Source organism: Gymnoscopelus braueri (assembly GCF_963280865.1).
Source record: "Gymnoscopelus braueri genome assembly, chromosome: 22".
Taxonomy (NCBI): Eukaryota; Metazoa; Chordata; class Actinopteri; order Myctophiformes; family Myctophidae; genus Gymnoscopelus; species Gymnoscopelus braueri.
The window spans coordinates 10,173,209-10,194,304 of NC_137624.1; the positions used below are offsets into that span (position 1 = coordinate 10,173,209).

Sequence of the window (21,096 nt, forward strand, 5' to 3'; positions counted from 1 at the left end):
AAGTAAAAGTATCAATACTGTAATGTAGAAATACTCTGTTACAAGTAAAAGTCCGGAATTCAAAATGTACTTCACTTGAGTAAAAGTACAAAAGTATTGGCATCAAAATATACTTTAAGTGCCAAAAGTAAAAGTACTAAAATGTTTGAAAATAGCCTATGTATAAAATAGGGCTAAAGGGGTTAATGTATGTTTTATAAATAATAATTTATATCTGCAAAGTAACTAGTTCCTAAAGTTTTCAAATAATTGTAGTGCAGTAAAAGTACAATATTTTCCTCTGAAATGTAGTGGAGTAGAAGTAAAAGTATTGGAAATTGGAAATAATCATGTAAAGTACAAATACCTCAAAAATGGTACAGTACTTAAGTAAATGTGCTTAGTTACTTTCCACTGACAGTGGTGGAAAAAGTACTCAAATGCATTACTTAAGTAAAAGTATCAATACTGCAACGTAGTACTCAGTTACAAGTAAAAGTCCGAAATAAAACATTTACTTGAGTAAAAGTACAAAAGTATTGGCATCAAAATGTACTTTAAGTACCAAAAGTAGAAAGTACTCATGCAGAATGTCCCATTTCACAAGTTTTCAAACATTTATACAAATCTTTTGAAAACAGCAGATCTACAAGCTCACAATGCTCGTAGATCAGCTATTATTATTATTTTATTTTTTTACATTTTCTCCTCTAAACGTATATGTGTCACATAATGACCAGAAAGAGTCTTTTCTTTTCTTATTCGAAATCAAAACAAAAATAATAGCGTTGAAAGTTTGAAATGAGAGTTGTTATTGACAGCTGACCAATCAGCGAGAAGTGAGAGCTCACGTGGAACGCCCATAGGTGGAATGCCGGTACTAACGCGTGAAGCACAACGTTCTACGTCAGATGTGTCTGAGACTTTGAAAGAACCAGTCGCATTTAACCAGAGCTTAACAGTTGCTTTAACACTAACGGACGGAACCAGTGACCACCAACCAGAAGAACATCTACGGATTGTTTTATCTACTTTTGTTGCTTTTCAACCAGCTTTTTCCTACAACTGGTGAGTTTGATGTAGTTTCATAATGCTCGGGCGGGGGGGTTAGGGGGGGAACTGTCATTTTAATGCTATTTTATTGATTATGTTTGATTGTAGCGTGAGCTGCTGTTGAAATAGCAGATCTGCAAGCTCACAACACGTAGCTATCTCAACGGCCGTTGCTGTCATGGTAATGCATGGCGTTATCACGACGCCTTGTGAGCTTGTAGATCTGCTTTTTTAACAGCCGTTGCCGTCACGTTAACTAACTAAACTAAATAACGTCTGTTACCGGTAACCGAAGTTTACCGTTTACCGTTAATGGCCGTTGCTGTCGTCGTTATGATCGTTGTCAAAATAGCTGCTAGCTTGTTTCTAGCTGTGTAACGTCTGTCTCTTATGTATGTTGTGTTGTGTTGTTGTTTTTCTAAACGCTCTTGGGTTCGTTTAAGGTGTAAATGTCATTGTAATTGGTTGTACTGTTGAAATGAGCATTCAAAACGTCTCATTGTAGCTTGTTTACATTGTAAATCAAAGGGATTGGCGCTGTCGTTCAAAAGACGTCAAGCTAACAACCTGAATGGATTTGTGGCGGGCCCGTTGTAGCTCTGGTCCATAGCGTTAGAACAGTGGGTTTCAACCTTTTTCATGTCAAGGACCCCCAAATTGACACTTAGTAGCCCGCGGACCCCCCATTTCAAAATATATGCCAAGTACGGTACCCTCATAAGAAGATTGTTACGGCTCTAGCAGTGATTTTCAAGCATTTTAATTTCAAGGACCCCCAGTTTGACATGCATTAGGGCTACGGACCCCCATTTAATAACATTTCTATCTCTGGGACCCCAATTTGTTTAGTAAAATCAATGTTAATTTAACCCTGAGAGTGTACAAATGGAACCAAATGGACCCTAACGGGTCCATTTGGTTCCATTTGTACACTCTCAGAGTTGCAGACCCATAAGGGTCCATTTGGTTCCTAACTATCTATCATTTAGCTGGGGACCACCTGGAATCCCTTCAAGGTCCCTGGACCACTGGTTGAGAACCACTGCGTTAGAAGGTTAAGGAGAACTCCTTCTAACGCTATGGAATGGATCAGAGCTAGGGCCGTTGTTAGCTTGTAGATCTGTTCTACTTTGGCAAACGATAACCGTCATACTGTGTGGTCCATGTAAGAAGCCTGCATGGGATTGATTGATTGAATATACTTTATTAACTGTTCATAAGGATGCTATATAAACCCAAGAAAGCCAATGGCTTGTTTCCATTGGGGTCCTGTGTACAGTGGTGTAAAGTACTCTTACTCAAGTACTGTACTTAAGTACAGTTTTGAGGTATTTTTTACTTTACTGGAGTATTTCGAATGTTCTGAAGCAAGCCTACTCGATGATTTTATTTACTCAAGTAAAAGTAGTATCTCACAATGTAGAAGTATTCTGTTGCAAGTAAATTACTTGAAGTAGCATACCAAAGTAACAGTAGGCCTACTCATTATGAATGGCATTTCACTAGCTGTAGTATACAACCCTCGTAGACGTATTTATGATTCTGACGTTTTCAATCTACGAGAGTTGTAGGGTGCACTTCCTATAGTGCTTTGGACTTTCTGCACTATGCCCCGTAGACACTCCAAACATTGTACAAAATGAAAATAAAGGTGCTTACCGCCGAGCCCCAAATGTTAACTACTTCTACGGGGTATTAGTTTAATGTAATAATCCATATATTTAAACAAAGAAGTGTTTTAATGCCGTCTGTGGCCGAACGCCATTTTTTCACCCTCGTTTACTTCCTGTTTACATTTAGTGTAATTCCGGTTTTCACCGGATGCGCCCCCTCACTTCCCGTCACTAACGCCCATTGGGAACTTCCGACAGAATCGGCCACAGACGGCATTAAAACACTTCTTTATTGAAAGATATGGATTATTACATTACACTACTACCCCGTAGAAGTAGTTAACATTTGGGGCTCGGCGGTAAGCACCTTTATTTTCATTTTGTACAATGTTTGGAGTGTCTACGGGGCATAGTGCAGAAAGTCCAAAGCACTATAGGAAGTGCACCCTACAACTCTCGTAGATTGAAAACGTCAGAATCATAAATACGTCTACGAGGGTTGTATACTACAGCTAGCATTTCACAATTGTTGGGGATTTGGCTCCAATATGTCAAAAATAGCAGATCTACAAGCTCACAATGTGTCTCATTGCAAGCTTGTAGATTTGTATTTTTGAAATAATGTATGTTTTGTAATGCTCTAAATCTACACTGTAACTTGTAACTAATGTTTTGTAATGAGATGTATACAATATTGAAAAATGGGAATAGTCTATGTATGGTATTTCCATTTTTACTTCCATATTACTATAGTAGCCAACCTCAAATGTGTACTTAATTAGGCTAAAGTCAGTCAGTATCTGTGTAAAGTTACTTTCCACCACTAACATAATAAACTGACATATCTTTCTGTTTCTCTCTCCCTTTTCACAGCTGTCTCAGCTCTCTCTCTCTCTCTCTCTCTCTCTCAGCACTCAGCCTCTCTCTCTCGCTTGCTCGCTCCCGCTCTCTATTTCTCTCTCTCCCTCCTCTCCCTCTCCACAGAGCAAGATGGAGCTGTATAGCATCCAGTTGATCAACAAGTCGCCTTCCTCTGGATGTGCAAGTAAGTTATAGCTCTTATTTGACCAATAATTCATTACTGTAATCAATTTCTGCTGTTTGATGTTTAGCTCGTTCACCTCACTAGATCCAAAAAATTTTTTTAATGCAATTTGATTTGGAATTTAAGGAATCTTTAGTTAAGAATAACAATAGTAAACTAATGTTGTGTTTTCCATTGCAGAGCGTTCCAGATGGGCGAACAGGTTGATCGTGGACGTGGACAACCTTAGGGACCGCCCCCTGTCCGATGACGACATGGAGGTCATCACAGAGTGCATCCCAGAGCTGTACACCCGCATCGACCAGACGAGGGACCTTTCCTCTCTCACACTGGACCGCAAGGAGCTGCTCAGACCTCCAAAGGACTTCGGGAGGTACTTCACAGCGGTGCCTCGTGACACCTACACATTCAGTGGCTTCAGCAAAGCCTGGGGATGGCCCGCTCCATCCCCACCCCCCGTGAAGACACCGGCGGTGATGTCCACTGAGGATACTGTTCTCTACCAGGTCTTCTCCGGGTCTCTGGTAACTCCGCCCCACCCCACCACCCTAACATCACCCTTCAATGGGTGGAGGCACGCCCGCAACCAGTACGACCTCGTGGAGGTCTCTGGTCAGCAGCTGCCCAGAGTCATCTCCTGTGTGGAGACGACATGGGAGAAGGGGGGACGGGTGCTCCATCGCCAGTTCAGGGTGTCCGTCTACAGGACAGACGGACAGATGATGCTGTCCGTGTTCTGTAGCTTCCCCGGAGATAAGGCACGGAGGCGTATCGTCTTCAGCGAAGACGGGGCGCCTTCTCCTTCTACCCGGCGGAAGAGGGAGGCTGATGTCGATGAGACCATCGTCAGAAGCCCCCCTCGAAGCAAGCCACGTCTAAGACTGTAACGCAGACAGACGTGGGATTGTTGAAACACCCATTCAAAGCCGGAGGGAAAACCACTTAGAAGTGGAGGCGCATGGGGCACCTGGAACCCTTGAAAGGGGCTGCTGGCACCACCTGAAGGAGAGGAGGGGCAGGAGGAGCCGGGACTGGAGTAGATGCTGGTAGAGAACAGTAGCCTCAGTGGACATCACCGCTCCGGGACTGGACTAGATGCTGGTGGAAACGGTATGTGTAGATGTGACGGGGACACCACTTGAAGGAAAGGTGCAGTTTGTGTGAGTAGGTGAGTATGCCTGTCACAATTATTACATAATCGTCTAATCGCAATTATTTGAGATAATCAGTTGTTTTTTGCATAATCGTAATAATCATTTCCATGTTAAAAATGTTCATATGTTTTTAAAAAAATGACAAATAGTGGAAATAGCTGATCTACAAGCTCAAAACGCATCGCGACGCGTTTTGAGCTTGTACATCAGCTATTTCCACTATTAATGTTTTATTTTATGTGTTGTCATATCTGCCCTGTGCAACTTTTGTTTACGGAGGCACTGACATCAGACGCATCCTCTAACCCTGCGTCTGATGTCAGTGCGTCGTGATAGGATCAGGTTGGCTGATGCCAGGGTGTGTCCTTGCCTCTGGGGCACACTGTTGCTCCGATTGTATGTTTGTGATATTGATAGGTCGTTTAATGTTAAGTTGAGGTTAAATTAAGGGGTGGTTGTTGACTTTTTATTCTGTTGGCTGACGAATTGATAGGGTTTTGACTTTTAATATCGGGTATTAATGGTCGTATTAGAAATGCGTGTTGTTGTTCAGGAAATGCACCCCCCCCCACCCCCCAAAAACAAAAAACAAAAAAAACATTTGTCTGTCTATGTGATGGTCTCTAGCCCTGGCGTCTTGCGGGGTCAGGTTTACAGTAGGTTGCGTCTTGCACCTGAGCTTTTCTGTTGACTAACAACTTTCTAGGGTTTTGACTAGCCCTGGCGTCTTGCGGGGTCTGGCTTTACAGTAGGTAGCGTCTTGCACCTGAGCTTTTCTGTTGACTAAACTTTCTAACTTTCTAGGGTTTTGACTTTTAACATCAAGTAGTAATAGTCGTATTAGAAATGCTTGTTGTTCAGGAAATGCACTCCCCCCCCCCCCCCCCCCCCCCCCCACCCCACCCCAAAAACAAAAAAAAACATTTGTCTGTCTATCTGATGGTCTCAAGCCCTGGCGTCTTGCGGGTCAGGCTTTAGGTAGCGTCTTGCACCTGAGCGTTTAGAGTCTGTCTGTTTTGTCTGTTGTCTGTTTGTCTGTCTATCTATGGGGCGCATGGGTGTGGTAGAGGTAAACGCACTCTCCCACCACCGCAGCAGAAAGCTGGGTTCAACACCCAGCAGTAACGGCGGTGCCTCCATCTTGGCCAGGCGCTCCATCAAACACAATTGGCCGTGTTTACGGGTGGGAACTTAATCTGCCGATGGATCAAGTGACCGTCCTTTTTGCTGCACAGCTACTGGCAAGTGTGTATGGGAGGATGCACACAGTAGTTTATACCTCTCTCCAGCTGTGGAGGTGGTTGTGATGCCAGCAACAGGGACTTAAGGACACTTGGGGACAATTGGGAATTGGTGATGACTAAATTGGGATCTCCTCCTAGGATTGTCACCTTGTCGTTGGTGGAGGAGCTTGCGTTATCCCAGTGACCCAGAGAGCTAAGCTCCTGGCAGGTGCCACCATGCCAGGCAGCTCAAAGGGTAAGGGGTCAGACTAAGGACAATCCATAGTTAAAACAAACATGTTACAGAAACCAAAGCATTCCAGGCAGGAGATGCCAGCCACGACAACACCTGTGCAAGGTAGACGCCCCTCCTGGGAAGGTTTGGGCATGAAATGAAATCTCCTGGACTCAAAAGAAACCATCAGAGATGGCCTGACATGTAAGAACTATATTATATTAACTGTTGTATGACTCATTATGCCAATATTCCTTTAGTATTGTTTATGATGTGTTCAGAACAGAGCTCTGCTGTGAAGGAAACTGAGGCAACACTTTACTAAAGGCTGGGTCTATAATGCATTCTTAAGGCTTCATAACACACATTATAAATATTTATAATTATGCATAACAACTTACAACAAGGTTTATGAAGTATTATGAGTGCTGGTCATAATTCTTTATAAGCTTAGAGGAAAAGCACATATTTTTTATTTCAAGGACCTCCAAATTGACCCTGGGGGTCCCCGGACCACAATTGGAGAACCACTGGCTTAGGGAACCACTAAGGCAGAGTCTTTGCTTGAATTGTCATGGTTTAGTTTCTGTACCACCTTACAGTCCAAAAGGAAGTAGATAAAATAATTAAACCAGAGGGGTGGTGTAATGTACTGTAACTTAAGTACATTTACTTTACTTAAGTACAATTTTTAAGTATTTTTACTTTACTGGAGTATTTCCAATTTTCAGTACTTTTACTTCTACTCCACTACACCTCAGAGACAAATATTGTACTTTTTACTCTACACTACACTACAGTTATTTGAAAACTTTATTTACTAGTTACTTTGTAGATTTTGATTATTATTACAAAACGTACATTACCCACTTCAGCCCTATATACATTTCGACCATTTGAAAATAGCCGATCTACAAGCTCACAATGAGCTGCTATTTTCAAAAGATTTTTATACATTTGAAAACTTTGTGAAATAGGACATTCTGCATAATGAGTACTTTCTACTTTTGGTACATTTTGATATGAATACTTTTGTACTTTTAACTCTAGTACATTTTGACTACTTTTTCCACCGGTGTTGGGAGGGACAATGCAGGACTTGCATTGTAAACTAAATTGAGTAAATGTCCTGGTTTTCTGTTTACACTACAGGCTAGAGGAGACCAACAAGGCCCTGGAGGAGACAAAAGAAACATCAGCAGTTTGTCTGCTCTGAGCTGACCTCCACCCAGGAGAAGCTGTAGCCTACAGCACCGCTGACCAGGTGAGGAGTGGTGCATCGCTTTTAATACCGTAGATTTAACTGACTGGGTCGCAGAGGAGACGGGGGGGCTGTCAACCAGTGTAAAATGATCCTAAAGATTAGTAGGAGTTGCAGTATGTTATGAACACTACAGAAATTCTCTCTGTCCTCTGGGCCTAAAACGCTTGGTCTTGGAATGGAACAGCAGGCCTATTACAGCTCATTTCTTTCTACAAACCTCTTGTTTTCCCTTGATGACGACCATCGATTATAGCAGTGGTTCCCAAACTGGGGGTCCCCGAATTATTATTTTTTTGGGGGGGGGGGGCTTAATGTGCAACATTGTTTTCTCACTCAACAGTAAACAAACCAACATGCAGTATAATGTGTACAGGGTATCTGCACATTTCTAAAGTGACAATTTAGGGACTTTTAAGACCCTTTTAATACCAAATTGTAAAATATTATGTAAGAAAGAGGAACCAAGTAAATGTAATGCCTACAATTCCTAGTGCTTGTCAAGGTGGGGGGTCCCCAGTAAAAAATATGATTATTTTGGGGAGTCACAGCCAGAAATGTTTGGAAACCCTTGGTTTTACCCTTTTTACTTGGTTTAGACAGACGATGGTTTAACCAATTTAGACCTGAGGCAATTCTAAAACGCCTTCTAACTGAAGTTTTCTGATTTAAAAAGAAAAGAATAATGATTATGATGATGTATAGCCTGCCCTACACAATCACTAAAAAGAAAACTATAATTGTTTTTCTACTGCGACATGTTGTGTTGCTATAAGCATTAAGACAAAAAAGTTAAGAGATGCAGTTATGTAAATGTTTCTGACTTTATGCGCCTCAACACAGCAGCAACGAGAAAGATAATCCCAGTCTGACTTACCAGGAGCAACACTTTTCTCTCATCAGACCATACAGGAACGGGTGTGCAATCAATCACAAAGTAGATTTATTAGCAATCATTCACTGTAGTAATTATTCTGCTGTAAATGACCTTAATGTGATGTTGTGTGTTTATCCCCTCCAGCTGCTGAATACAGCCCATGTCAGTACCAGTGATGTGTCAGGACTCTACGCTAAGCTGGACAGGGAGAAAGAGGTGATACTCAATTCTTTGTTTTCAGATGGATTTCTTCATGTTTTTGTTTCTGTGGATTGAACATCAGAGTGCATTCTAGCTGATTTTATTTAGGTTGCAGTAAGACAATCCAGTAATCTATTTTCATATTTATTTTTTAACCTCCAGGTGGAGCACCAGAATAGTCAGCCAGAGCTCCTTATCCAGGCGTCATCTCAAAACTTGACTACTGTAACTCCCTCCTTACTGGCCTCCCGACATGCTTCACTTAAGCCCCTCCAAATGATCCAGAATGCCGCAGCACGCCCGGTCTTCAACCAGCCAAAATGTTCACGTCTCGCACATTTTCCGCTCCCGCCAATGGCTCCCAGTTGCTGTTTGCCTACAAGGCAACCAAAGGCATGGCACCACTATACCTTCAAAGCCTGATCCAAACCTACAACCCCTCTTGCTCACTCAGATCAGCTAACGCAGGAAAGCTGTCTGAATCTTTCTTAAAACCCCCGGGACGACGCTCCACACATCCCAGACTCTTCTCCCTCTGGCTCCCAAACTGTGGAACAAACTCACCATTGCAGTTAGAACTGCAGACTCACTCCAAAGGTGGGAGTGAGGTGGAGTCTCCACCTCCCCCCTAGCACCCCCTAGCGCTTTACTCTCCCTGTACCTCTTCCTGCCACCTTTTGCCTCCCTTGATGCTAGCCACTGACCAAGACATGGCTACCTTGCTTGCAGATATATCTTGGTTATTCGTTCTCATGTTTTTGTTACTAAAGGCGGTTACACACCGGCGAATATGCGAATATACGCAAAATTCGGACTCGTTCTGAATAATTAAAAGACGCTTTTTTCGCTCCGCGAAACTGGTGTGGAAGCTTGCATTGACTTTATAAGGTTTAAAAAAAAAACGTAATATTCGCATGAAAAAAATCGCCCCGGTGTGTAAGGACCTTTAGGCTTGTTTTTCTTGACAATGTTAAGACTGTAATTTAGATAGCAGGTTATTGAAACAGATGCTAGGTTCATTATTTACCTGGTATCACATAGTTTCATTGTACAGATTATTATTTTTGTTACTATATTGTTTAGACTGATGCTAGGATCTTGGTTTACCTGTGATTCTAGTTTACTGAGGCACTACTGTCTCTGCATTTGTATGTGTTACTGTTTACCTTGTCTATTGTAAGTTGCTCTGGATGACAGCGTCTGCTAAATGCCTAAATAAGTCATTGTAATATTGAAGCAATTCAAACCGTGTTTTAATATCTTCTCATGCACTTTTAAAGAAGCATCATTCCAATCCAGATATACAACTCAGACATTGTATGTCTTGATTAATTGAATACATAGGACCACAATGGAAACAAATCCTCAGGGCTTTTTGTGTTATTGTATAATATATTGTATTTTTTGCAAACTGTTAAACCTTCGGGGTCGAGACACCGGCCCTTGACCTTTTAGGATAGTGTTAATGTTGGAAATTCGTGTACAAGAGTCGGGTAGTAAATTATTATGGACAGGAGGTGGCGGTGTTGCACACATTACGCCTAATGGTGTTGGGAAAATTGCATTGATTCCAAGACACTGAATGGAGTTGAATACTTAAGTAACCATCTAATCAGGTTATTCCATAAGATGGGTGCAATATGTTGTTCATTTTTTAAATAAAGCAACCTACTAGATATTGCACCACTTAAAACTTCCCAGAAAACCTGTTTTCCCACCTCAGGAATAAAGACCTATCATTGTCTCTATTCAATTCTGACAGGAGACATCTGATCTGCCCAACAACAACATTGCTGTATATTAGCCTAGCCTACACTATTGGTAGCACACAAACGTTTCTATAAATATATAACAGCATGAAACTTATGTTAAACCGTGTTTGCTCATGCACTTTAAAGTATGTATTTCTGATGAATTGAGTACAATGTAAACAAGCCCCTGGGGCTTTTAGTTATACTTTTATCATAACCTTTCACTATACTACCTGCACTGTTAATAATTGTGTTAATAAAGTATTCAATCAAGTATTCAGTCCAATCTGTATACAACACAGACCACCAGGATTGGGCTTGAGCCCTGTGGGCCGCCTGAGTGAGGCTAGCCTTTTCTATGTTAAACACAAGGTAGGCACTTGGACCCTAGTTACAATCCAGGTACATTCAGTCTGGAGTTGAACCAGGAAATGGAATGTCATGATTGTATAACAGGTTGTACCAAATTACATTTTAAAGTTCAAAGCAGTGTGATGTTTTCTTGGTTAAATAAGTGTTAAATAGCTCTGTATTCCCATAGCAATCATTATGTTACGATATGTCTTTATTTGATTTGACATGGACATCACAACCAGTGTTATAGCACGAGTGATAATTTAACACCTGTCCACAGGAGGCTTTTTTAAGTAGAAACACTAATCTAAAACCCAATCATAATAGTAATAATTAACCATTAATCAATCAGACCCAATACATTAACCTGTGAAACAAAAGTAGATATAATCATTCCAATAACCAGTCAAACTATTCATTTGAGCAGTTGTTTCAACCATAATTTGAGCCCTTTTAAACACATTACCATCTCTCTCTAGTTTTAGATCCGTAGGAAAAGAGTTCCAAAGTTTTACCCCCTTTACTGAGAAGGCAGACTGTCCAAATGAGTTTTTGCACATGGGAACAATACAATCACCATTTGTTGAAGCCTGTGTAGTTGCTCTAGTCTGGATTCATCATTCATAAACCCCTTACTTAAAGGGGAATTTTGGACTAAAGTTTTCTTACCTTTTCTATGACGTTATGATATCTTAGGATGAATGGTACAGTAGAAAAATGTCATAACTCCACCCCTGAGCCGCCACAGCTTAAAAGGTGCGCGGATAGGCCTTAGGTTAGATCACATATTTTAATAGCTTTTTTTTAATTTTTTTTTGGTGAGATCTGTCGTTCATAGTGACAGAACACTATGCAACTATTTTTGGGGGACAGTGTTCTGTCACTATGAACGTCAGATCTCAAAAAAAAAAAAAAAAAAAAAAACTATTAAAATATGTGATCTAACCTAAGGCCTATCCGCGCACCTTTTAAGCTGTGGTGGCTCAGGGGTGGAGTTATGAAAATTTTCTACTGTACCATTCATCCTAAGATATCATAACGTCATAGAAAAGGTAGGAAAACTTTAGTCCAAAATTCTCCTTTAACTTGTAAAATGGACCTGAGTTGTAACTGTACTTGGTACGCTTTTTTCACTCTACACCAAATCTCTTCGCCAAAATAGTGAATTTATCATCTCACAACGTGACATGTTGTGATCTTGTAGATCGGCTATTTTTGGTGAACGTCCCCCCCACCCAGAATACTAGGGATGCTGGGGTTAAACTGTTGCCACAAGAAAACACGTAGGCCTAACACTCACAGTAAAACATCATTCAAAAACACACATGAATACATAATTTATTCTTAACTGCTCTAATGGGTCGCATCTGCATGATGCACATTTTCCAGACATCTCAGACAGAGCATGAACAAATGACAACAAATCATCCATTCAAAGTGAAAATTACAAGCTTTTTTCAAAACCGTAAGGCGTAAGGTTCATGTCCTACCTGGGATTTGAACCCGGGTCTCCAGTGTGGGAGAACAAACTTCTACAGTTCTTTCAAGAATCCCTGTGAGCTTCAGGCAGTACTACCTGTCAACCACGTACGTGTGTCCTAACCCAACACCAGGGTCTCCATGTCACAGTGGGAGAGTAGAGAGACCACCTCCAACCACGGCAGGTGGGTTGAGTTCAATCCAAGACCTCAGTGTTTATCAAACCTTTTCATTTCAAGGACCCCCAGTTTGATGTGCATTAGGCCACGCCCACGGACAACCATTTGATACAATTTTGGGACCCCAATCTACACTGTAGATTCAGTATTCACTATACTACCTGTACTGTTAATAACTGTAGTAGTATAGTGAATCAACTTCGTTTGTGTTTGTTTATGTGCTAAAAGAGTGACTTTTAGAGCTGTTTCAGCATACAATGAGGATGCATATTTTGAATTATTAATTTCTAATCAATGGAGCAATTATTTTTGATTTATTGTCCACCTTTGGTGTTACATCATGGCAAGGTAACTACACAACCCAAACCTCTACCAAAGTGGTCTTGCCCTTTGATAAGAAATTCTGCAAAAAAAAATAGCAAACATGGGAACTCAACCTCAAGCAAATCTGATACACTGGCCACCTGAGACCAGAACATTTTGACTCTAAATGAACACAAAGTGCATAAGGGGTATTTGAAGTTGACAATAGATTCTTGGAGTTAAATAAAATCTGTGTATACATTTATAGTGAACCATCTGATGATCGTAATTGCGGGAAGTTATGGCAATGTTGTTCAACACTCTCTTCCAATCTATATGTCCATGGTCTTTCAAATCTATATTCCATATTGTTGTGATCCCCATGTAAGTATTCAACACTTGTTGTAGCTCTCCAATCCATAAACATGAGAGACAAAACCATTGGTGATATTGGAAGTAACTAACCATTTCGACTGGATGTTTAGCAAGGTTATCCTTCCAGGACACTCCATCCATATATGTACGCATTGCAGTGCATAACTGTAAATGAAAGAAAAATGACGGACCAGGCAAATTAAACTTGAGTTCTTGAAATGACATAAGTCCATCATTGCTCATAATGTCTGGAAGGCCACATTTTTGCCATTTTGCGATCGGATTAAAAAGCTTTTCATTGAACAATACGGAAGGTACTTACAGGTACTTAGACCCCGGCGCTATAACTTGTAACATCCGTGGCCGTGGGGTCAGCTCTTTATATTTGAAATCTGAACGTTTATGTAGATGTACTGGTTGTAAATGTAACATTAAAAAAAAAACAGGAACTAGTATGACATGGTATGACAGTCATGTTTCAGGGCTATCTGAGCTCATATTTATGGAGTGTTGCATAATGTGCAAAAAATCTCCCTAAATAGTCTGAGTTCGTTCTGAGGGCTGAAATGGGACATAATTATGTGAAAGCAGAAAGCACCCTAAGATATTGTGTTGTATAATGTATTGTCGGTACGAGTTTATGAGAACGCCATAGGTGTGCTGCGTCTGTTATTGTGCTCAAAATTGTGAAAACAAATGTATCACAATGTTCAATGTTATTTGCCAGTATGTTTAGGAAAAAGACAACTACAAAGATAATGGAAAACACCAATAACTATTAAAGGTTGATATATAGACCCAGAGATCAGTGTAAGAGACAAACACCTCTGTTTATTTTTGCTAAACTGTTCTGAGACCGAGAGTAAATAGAGTAATTACAGAGTTGTGATAATGACAGTGAAATATATTAGAGGATATTAGGAGACAGAAAACAATAATTTTCAATGTGTAGTTTGTGTAGCATGAACTCAATCTGAATACCATCTCGTGTTTATGCTTAATACAAAAGCAAAAGCAAATGTATACAGTAGGCTAGTTGGAAAGTACTCTGACTAATGCCCCAGTTTCTTATAAAAAATTATAATAATAATAATAAAAATAAAAAGTAAAATAGAACATTTAATTCTGAGGGAATAATAATAAATAGTAAATATGCATTTAAGTAATTTACCTAATCCTACAAGACAGTAGTGGTGGATACTACTACATACTATATGGCAATGGACGACAGTGACGTTAAAAGTACAAACAGGAGTACCCGTTTACATTGTACTGTCCCATTTGGCATAGGGAAAAATGCACATTTCTTTTAGAAACGCATGCATGCCATCCCTCAGGGGCGTCATTTGGGGCATTTAACCTCAACATTCAGGTCTTACACAATTCCTCCACCGTTGAATGTTTACCTTTTGCAGATCAATCAGATTTTAGATTGACACTTAAAGTCACTTGTTTTATTTCTGCAAACATATATTCATTCTCTTCACTTTAAAAGTGGACTCTTTATTTTGGGCATGTCATACAGGCAAAAAAATAAACGTCTTTTTTCAAAAATAGCAGATCTACCAGCTCACAACGCATCGCACCGCAATGCGTTGTGAGCTTGTAGATCGGCTATGTTTTTTTCTATTTTTGCAATCGGGCTTACAGTAAGTGCATGGTCACTTTTTTTATTTTGCCACCGTCTAGTCTTTTTTAGTAAATGACGCCTCTGCCATCCCTCAAACAAAGACAACCAACCAGCTCTGTCCTCTTCTCAGAGTAGGGAGGAGTCCAAGTCTCGTCTTGCCACCCAGGCGAGCCTGACAGAAGGCATGAGGTGCTTGGCTTGAAGGGTCCTCAAACCTCCATCTAAGAAATGGATGGCACCGTGACATCACATGACATTCACGTGTGACATCTGTGGTGTCTTAAGGCCTGGTCCACTTTGGTGGAGAACCGGGTTCAGAACCAAATACAGCCAAGATCAGTGATATTTCATGACATTTTCAGAGAGCCCCATTTCCATCACAGCTTTCCTGCGGAGAGAAACACATATCTATATTTCACGTGTGTACACACACACACACACATCCTTGCCGATATTTTTTTAGATATGCTTGGGACAAAATCAGTGCACAGACAGACATGTTGGCTCAACACAAATCAACCTTAAAATCAAGATGCACGATGCTCGTCTTTCATGCTATGGGGGGGGGGGGGACAGAGTCAGAATATGAACGTACCCAGGCCTTTTCCCATTGTTTTAGCAGCTGTTCGTGCTCTGTGAGCGCACTCCTCCACTGGTTCAAATCTCTGGATGGAATGCTCTCCTCATCTGTTAATTGATAAGAGGCTTTATGCATATAAAAATATACCTAATAATGTCATGTCAGGGGTCATGGCAAAAACACAGCAAAAGTCCAGGGTAAACTGTCGCACCAATATTTTGTCCTAAATTCAAGGTCGGTTGCGGGTGCGGTAGTCTCAAAAACACGGAGCAAAAAGGGTGGAGCGAGAAGTTTAACGATTTTCCCCCTTTATTTTTTACATGCTCAATAATGTGCTCAAAGTGCTCAAGTGTAAAGCTCTAGGACAGGGGTCTTCAACAGGGGGTCCGTGAACCCCTAGGGGGTCCTCAGAGTTACTACAGGGGGGCCACCAAATCTTTGTGTGATATGATTTTTTCTTTTTTACATTAACCACTTAAACCCTAGCATCCCTATTCTGAGGATAACTTTAGCCAAAAATAGCAGATCTAAAATGGCTAAGAGGTTTGGTGTAGAGGGAAAAAAGAGCAGACCAAGTAAAAAGAAACACAACTTCATACAATATAGAGGGAGCCCCTGCTTCGTCTCTCTCTCTCAGCTAAGGGGGTCCTTGGCCTGAAAACGTTGAAGACCCCTGCTCTAGGACAAACGTTTCTGTCATGCGATCAGTGTCACTGATGATGGTCAGATGACTGTAATGTTTGTCCTACCATTTCACTTTCTCTTATTAAATAGAAAAAAAAACTCTTATTTCATTGTGCAACTACTACTCGTCCATTCATATGGTCCCAAAACGAGTAAACATGGCTCATCTCAAATCAGCATGAGGTACAGTATTGACTTAAAAGAGGAGGCAAATAGATTGCAAACTGAAACCAGAGGTCCAAATGGACCCTTATGGGTCTGTGGCTCTGAGAGTGTACAAATGGAACCAAATGGACCCTTATAGGCCCCTTTAAGTTCTGCATGTACACTCTGAGAGTTAAATGAACACTGAGGATTTTACATTTATCTCTGGGGGTCCCACAGATAAATAATGTTATCAGATGGCGGTCCGTGGCCTAATGCATGTCAGTCAAACCTTCCTTGAAATGGAAAAGGGTTGCGAATCACTGATATAGATTTAGTCATGCTACATGTATTGATTAATCGGGCGATTAATCATCTACCTCCAATAGTGAGGTGCAGGTCGACCTCAGAGACGTCACTTCCTGCGCTGGCTTCAGCCATACAGTGGTAACGGGCATCCTTAATCAGCGGCCCCTCCCTGAGCCAGCTGCTTACTAGCACCTCCCCGTGGCCCGTCTGCCGTCGGTACTCCATGACGGGGCTATCGAGACCGTGTCCGTTTACTAGCCAGTGAACGTGGACGTCACTAGGACCTAAGGGACAGAATGGGACTTCATGTTTTTGACCCCTGATTGGTGACAACCCTGCCAAGACACCGGTCACTTCACAGGGGACATATATACAGTGGTGGAAAGTAACTAAGTACATGTACTCAAGTACTGTACTGAGTATTTCCAATTTCCAATACTTTTACTCCACTACATCTCAGAGGCAAATATTGTACTTTTACTCCACTACGATTATTTGAAAACTTTGAAAAAAAATCATTATAAAACATACATTAACCACTTTAGTCCTATTTTATACCTAGGCTATTTGAAAATAGCCGATCTACAAGCTCACAACGCGTCGCGATGCGACACATTGTGAGCTTTTAGATCTGCTATTTTAAAAAATGTCAGTACTTTTACTTGTGGTACGTTAAGTACATTTTGATACCAATACTTTTGTACTTTTACTCAAGTAAATTTTTAACACAAGACTTTTACTTGTAACAGACTACATCTACATTGCAGTATTGATACTTTTACTTAAGTAAAACATTTGAGTACTTTTTCCACCACGACATATATATGAAGCAGGAGTACCTGTTTATATCAGGCCCTGATCCAGAAAAGGTTGAGAACCACTGGTATAATGAATAAATTGCACATTAGCAACCCCAGGTGGCACCTAGTTTACTGATAGCCAGGCTATTCTGAACAGCATCATTAAACAGTTCTTTGCAAGTCCAAACTTACTTAATTTTTGCCCGCATAAAGGCAAATTCTATCATTTCTACAGTATCAAATAAAACGTATAATTGATTTTAACAATAGTTTCTTGCCGATGGTTGCAATAGACCATATTCACACGGCGGCCATATTGGAATTTAACATTGAAAGTGCCGCCACCCGGGGTGGCTACTTTCATTGACTTCATAGAAACATGGCCGCCGTGTGAATATGGTCTATGGGGAGGAAAAGTCAGTTATTTTTATAAAACTTACCCTAAAAAAGGTTTCCTTCATGCTAAATGGTTCTATCCTTGTTAATGCCAGGGTAATAAAAATGATGACATAACAACTGAATAAATAGGCACCAGCATTGAAAACATTTGAAATCAAGATTTATTTAACCTCCCTAACAACAGCAATAACCCCAAAATGTTTGAGAATATTATGTACATCTTGAAAGTATTTCCCAATATATACAAATATTTACATTTTGTTTACAGGCAAAGAAAATTCAAGTTACACATTTAACCTACAATATTTCTACAAAAAGAAAGTAATTTTATTCAGAGACGACCTTCTTGACACTGCTTGAGAAGTACCTACTTAATAAATATCTCATATTTCAGGTCAGATTTTCCAGTTATAAAAACAAAGTTCAGTACCATGGAACAGAGGCGTGTGAGACATGCAACCGCATGTCTGAGAGCTTGTTAGTTTAAAAAAAGAAACTCCAATTTATTCAGATTAGCCTCATATACAGTTTAGGTATAGTCCAAATAGGCCTCGAGAAAAGGTACGCTAATTGTAACAGGACACACACACACACATAAATAAAAAGGCAGTCTTATTGTGAGCAACTTCGCACATGCGCACGTACGTGCACACACACACACACACACACACACAGACACACACAGACACACATCATAGGTTAGGGTACATATCTATACAGGTTGGGGGTAGGGAAGTGATATTGTAGCCACATGCCAGGTGCACACAGAGAGATAGAGAGAGAGAGAGGGGGGGGGGGCGGAGAGGGGAGATATAGAGCCTTAGTTCTCAAAGTGGGGTCCGGGGACCCCCAGGGGTCCTTGGGTGGATACCAGGGGGTCCCCAGCAAAATTAGTCAAAAAAGCGTCACAATCATTTTAACCCCTTTATCCATATTTTATACTTTGGCTATTAAAAAATAGCAGGTATACAAGCCCATAGCGCGGCATAGACGCTATGAGCCATTCTGCTATTTTTGAAAATTCTTGAAAATGTGTGCAAATCCTTAAAAAAGATGGGGGGGGGGCACAACATATTTTCAGGTGGGGGTCCGTGGCCACATACATATCAATTTGGGGGTCCTTGGCACGAAAAAAGTTTGAGAACCACTGATATAGAGAGAAGGGGGGAAAGAGGGATAATGTTGAAAGATGGAGGAGAAAGAGGGGGAGAAAAAGATAGAGAGGGAGAAAAAGAGAGAGGCGACTGAAAGGCAAATCCAAGCAGTGTGAGTTCCTGCAGGGGGGGGGGGGGGGTTTGGGGGCGGAGTCAGTGTCACAGGCACCACTCACCCAAGGCCAGGCAGAAGAGCAGGAAGGCCTCCTGGGCGTGAACCCCCCAGGCCTGATCCTTCAGCAGGGGGGGCAACAGTCTCACCTCTGCCTCCCTCCGGCCCTCCACACCGCCGTGAGGCCCGGCGGCGGAGGAAGAGGAGGTGGCAGCGGAAAGAGAAGGAGAAGAGGAGGAGGAGGAGGAGCAAGGGAGGACAGAGGGAGTACTACTTCCCGATGAGGAATGGGAGGAGGAGGAGGCACTGGAAGAAGAGGAGGCGGCTGTGAGGGGAGAAGGGAGCACATGGCAAGGGAGGGAGGGAGGGAGTGATGGAGAAACGGTAAGAACTGAGGAAGTCGAGGAGGAAAAAGGGTTGACGTGCAAAACACACAAGGAAGGATAACAAAAGGAGGCTCTGATTAGAGGTCTGCACAGGACCAAAGCGCTGGACCAGTGCCGAAACAGTCCCGTTTCCTTGTTGCCCGAACATTGTTTTGTGCACGTTTTTCTCAAAACAGAGACCCGGTCCGAAATGACCCGAGAATAAGCGAACACAGTCCGAAACAGACCCGAGAATAACTAGACCCGGTCCAAAACGGACCTTAATGGGACAGGGTCTAGACCCGATCACACTGGACCCGAAAGCAGGCTACATTATACGTATACTGAAATCATATTTTCAGCAAGGCTTTGCAAAACAATGCTCGTTTCATCGTTGAGACGTGGCCCGTCTTGGCTGCATCAAATCTGAGGAGTGCGTTGCAGAGAGTACATTTAGCCGTGCCAATGTTCTTACTGTCCCTTTCCATAATATCCACTCTAGTGCTCCCTACCAGATGACGTTCCTGGTGGCTTTTGCTCACTATATTGTTTCTCTTGTAGTTTGGGGTTTTCTCTCGCTAAGGAAAACCCCCATGGTGTTCAGGCAACACACTGCACTTACTTGAGATTGGCTGCATTTCAATCGGCTGTAAATGTCATTCAAACAGAAAAGACAATGTGGATTTTTGAATGTAAATACCGAAGATTAAAGCAGATGGGGTCAGGTTCACTTACCCGAGACCTGCAGCAATTATAATAGATCCGACCCATACCTGAGAGAAGTAAATATTTTTGACCCTGATCCGCTCTGGTCTCGGGTAGGGCCTTGAGGTTTCGGGTTTCGGGTTGACCTGTGTAGACCTCTAGTTCTAATGCCTTAAGTACACAGGACTTGGTTGCGCATCGTGTCCATCTACAAGCTCACAACACGTCGCAATGCAATGCGTTGCAAGCTTGCAGATCAGATATTTTCGATGTGCGACACTGGCGCGCGACCAAGTACAGATCATGCGTGTGAGAAACGTATCTGATGCAATAAAAGAACATACCGCAATGGGGAACATCATAACTATATATGCCATCAATAAAATGAGAATGTTACCACAGATGTGAGAGATTCATACTTTGGGAAAAGAAAAGAAAAACTTCTAGAATTTAAAGCTGAATTAAATAGAAATGAAAACACAGTAACAGATTGTTTTCAGGGCTCATTCGAAAAAAGAAAAAAAAGGTTATTTTTTATCAAGCAGTGTATTTCTGTACATTAATGGGTTATTGTCAGGCAATAGGGAGGGAGAGTAGTAGAGGTTAATATGGCCCTGGGGGTTTCATAGGGTGAAAAACTAAAACAAAACAGAAAAACATTGTGTGACTCCGGTCACATCTACACAGTTCAGACAGTGGTTTGAAACCTTCCAGCATTTTCCCCCATTTTGTGAGTCAAAGTTCCCACCTCCCTCCTACCACTGAGCGGTAGGAGGGACTGTAGGGTCCCTCCTACTGTAGGGTTGATTGGTGCCAACTAAGCAATAATAGGGTTCGGATTGGCAAAACCTCGGTGTGCGAATATCATCTTCCTGCTCCCTCTTCCTCCAGGTGTATGATTCGGTAAAAAAAAAAAAAGAAATCCACAGATCTCACGTAGGAGTATACAGCATAAAGTCTTCAAAAACATAAAAATCACTGGCCCACCGGCCACAGTTTTGCTCTTGTTCTTCCTTTGTATCATTGCTGGTCCTACCTCACCGCGACAGGCGGGACATCGATAGTCCACAGACCACGTACGTGCTGGAGGTGTGAAGATTGTACACAAAGCTAGGTAGTATACGACAGCGTA

At 41.6% G+C, this 21,096-nt stretch overlaps 2 protein-coding genes across 2 annotated transcripts in view; one reads left to right on the forward strand and one right to left on the reverse strand.

Annotated features, from left to right (window-relative positions):
• zbtb7c (zinc finger and BTB domain containing 7C) overlaps positions 1-21,096 on the forward strand; it is a 400,030-nt gene that overhangs the window by 360,341 nt on the left and 18,593 nt on the right. The window lies entirely within an intron of this gene.
• sema4d (sema domain, immunoglobulin domain (Ig), transmembrane domain (TM) and short cytoplasmic domain, (semaphorin) 4D) overlaps positions 13,894-21,096 on the reverse strand; it is a 71,513-nt gene continuing 64,310 nt past the window's right edge. Inside the window, exons 18-21 of the mRNA XM_080418579.1 lie at positions 18,959-19,219; positions 16,501-16,713; positions 15,308-15,399; positions 13,894-15,100 (exon numbers count right to left, since the gene is read on the reverse strand). Of these exons, the coding sequence (XP_080274705.1) occupies positions 15,071-15,100; positions 15,308-15,399; positions 16,501-16,713; positions 18,959-19,219 (596 nt within the window). The 3' untranslated portion in view covers positions 13,894-15,070. The remainder of the gene's footprint in view (positions 15,101-15,307; positions 15,400-16,500; positions 16,714-18,958; positions 19,220-21,096) is intronic.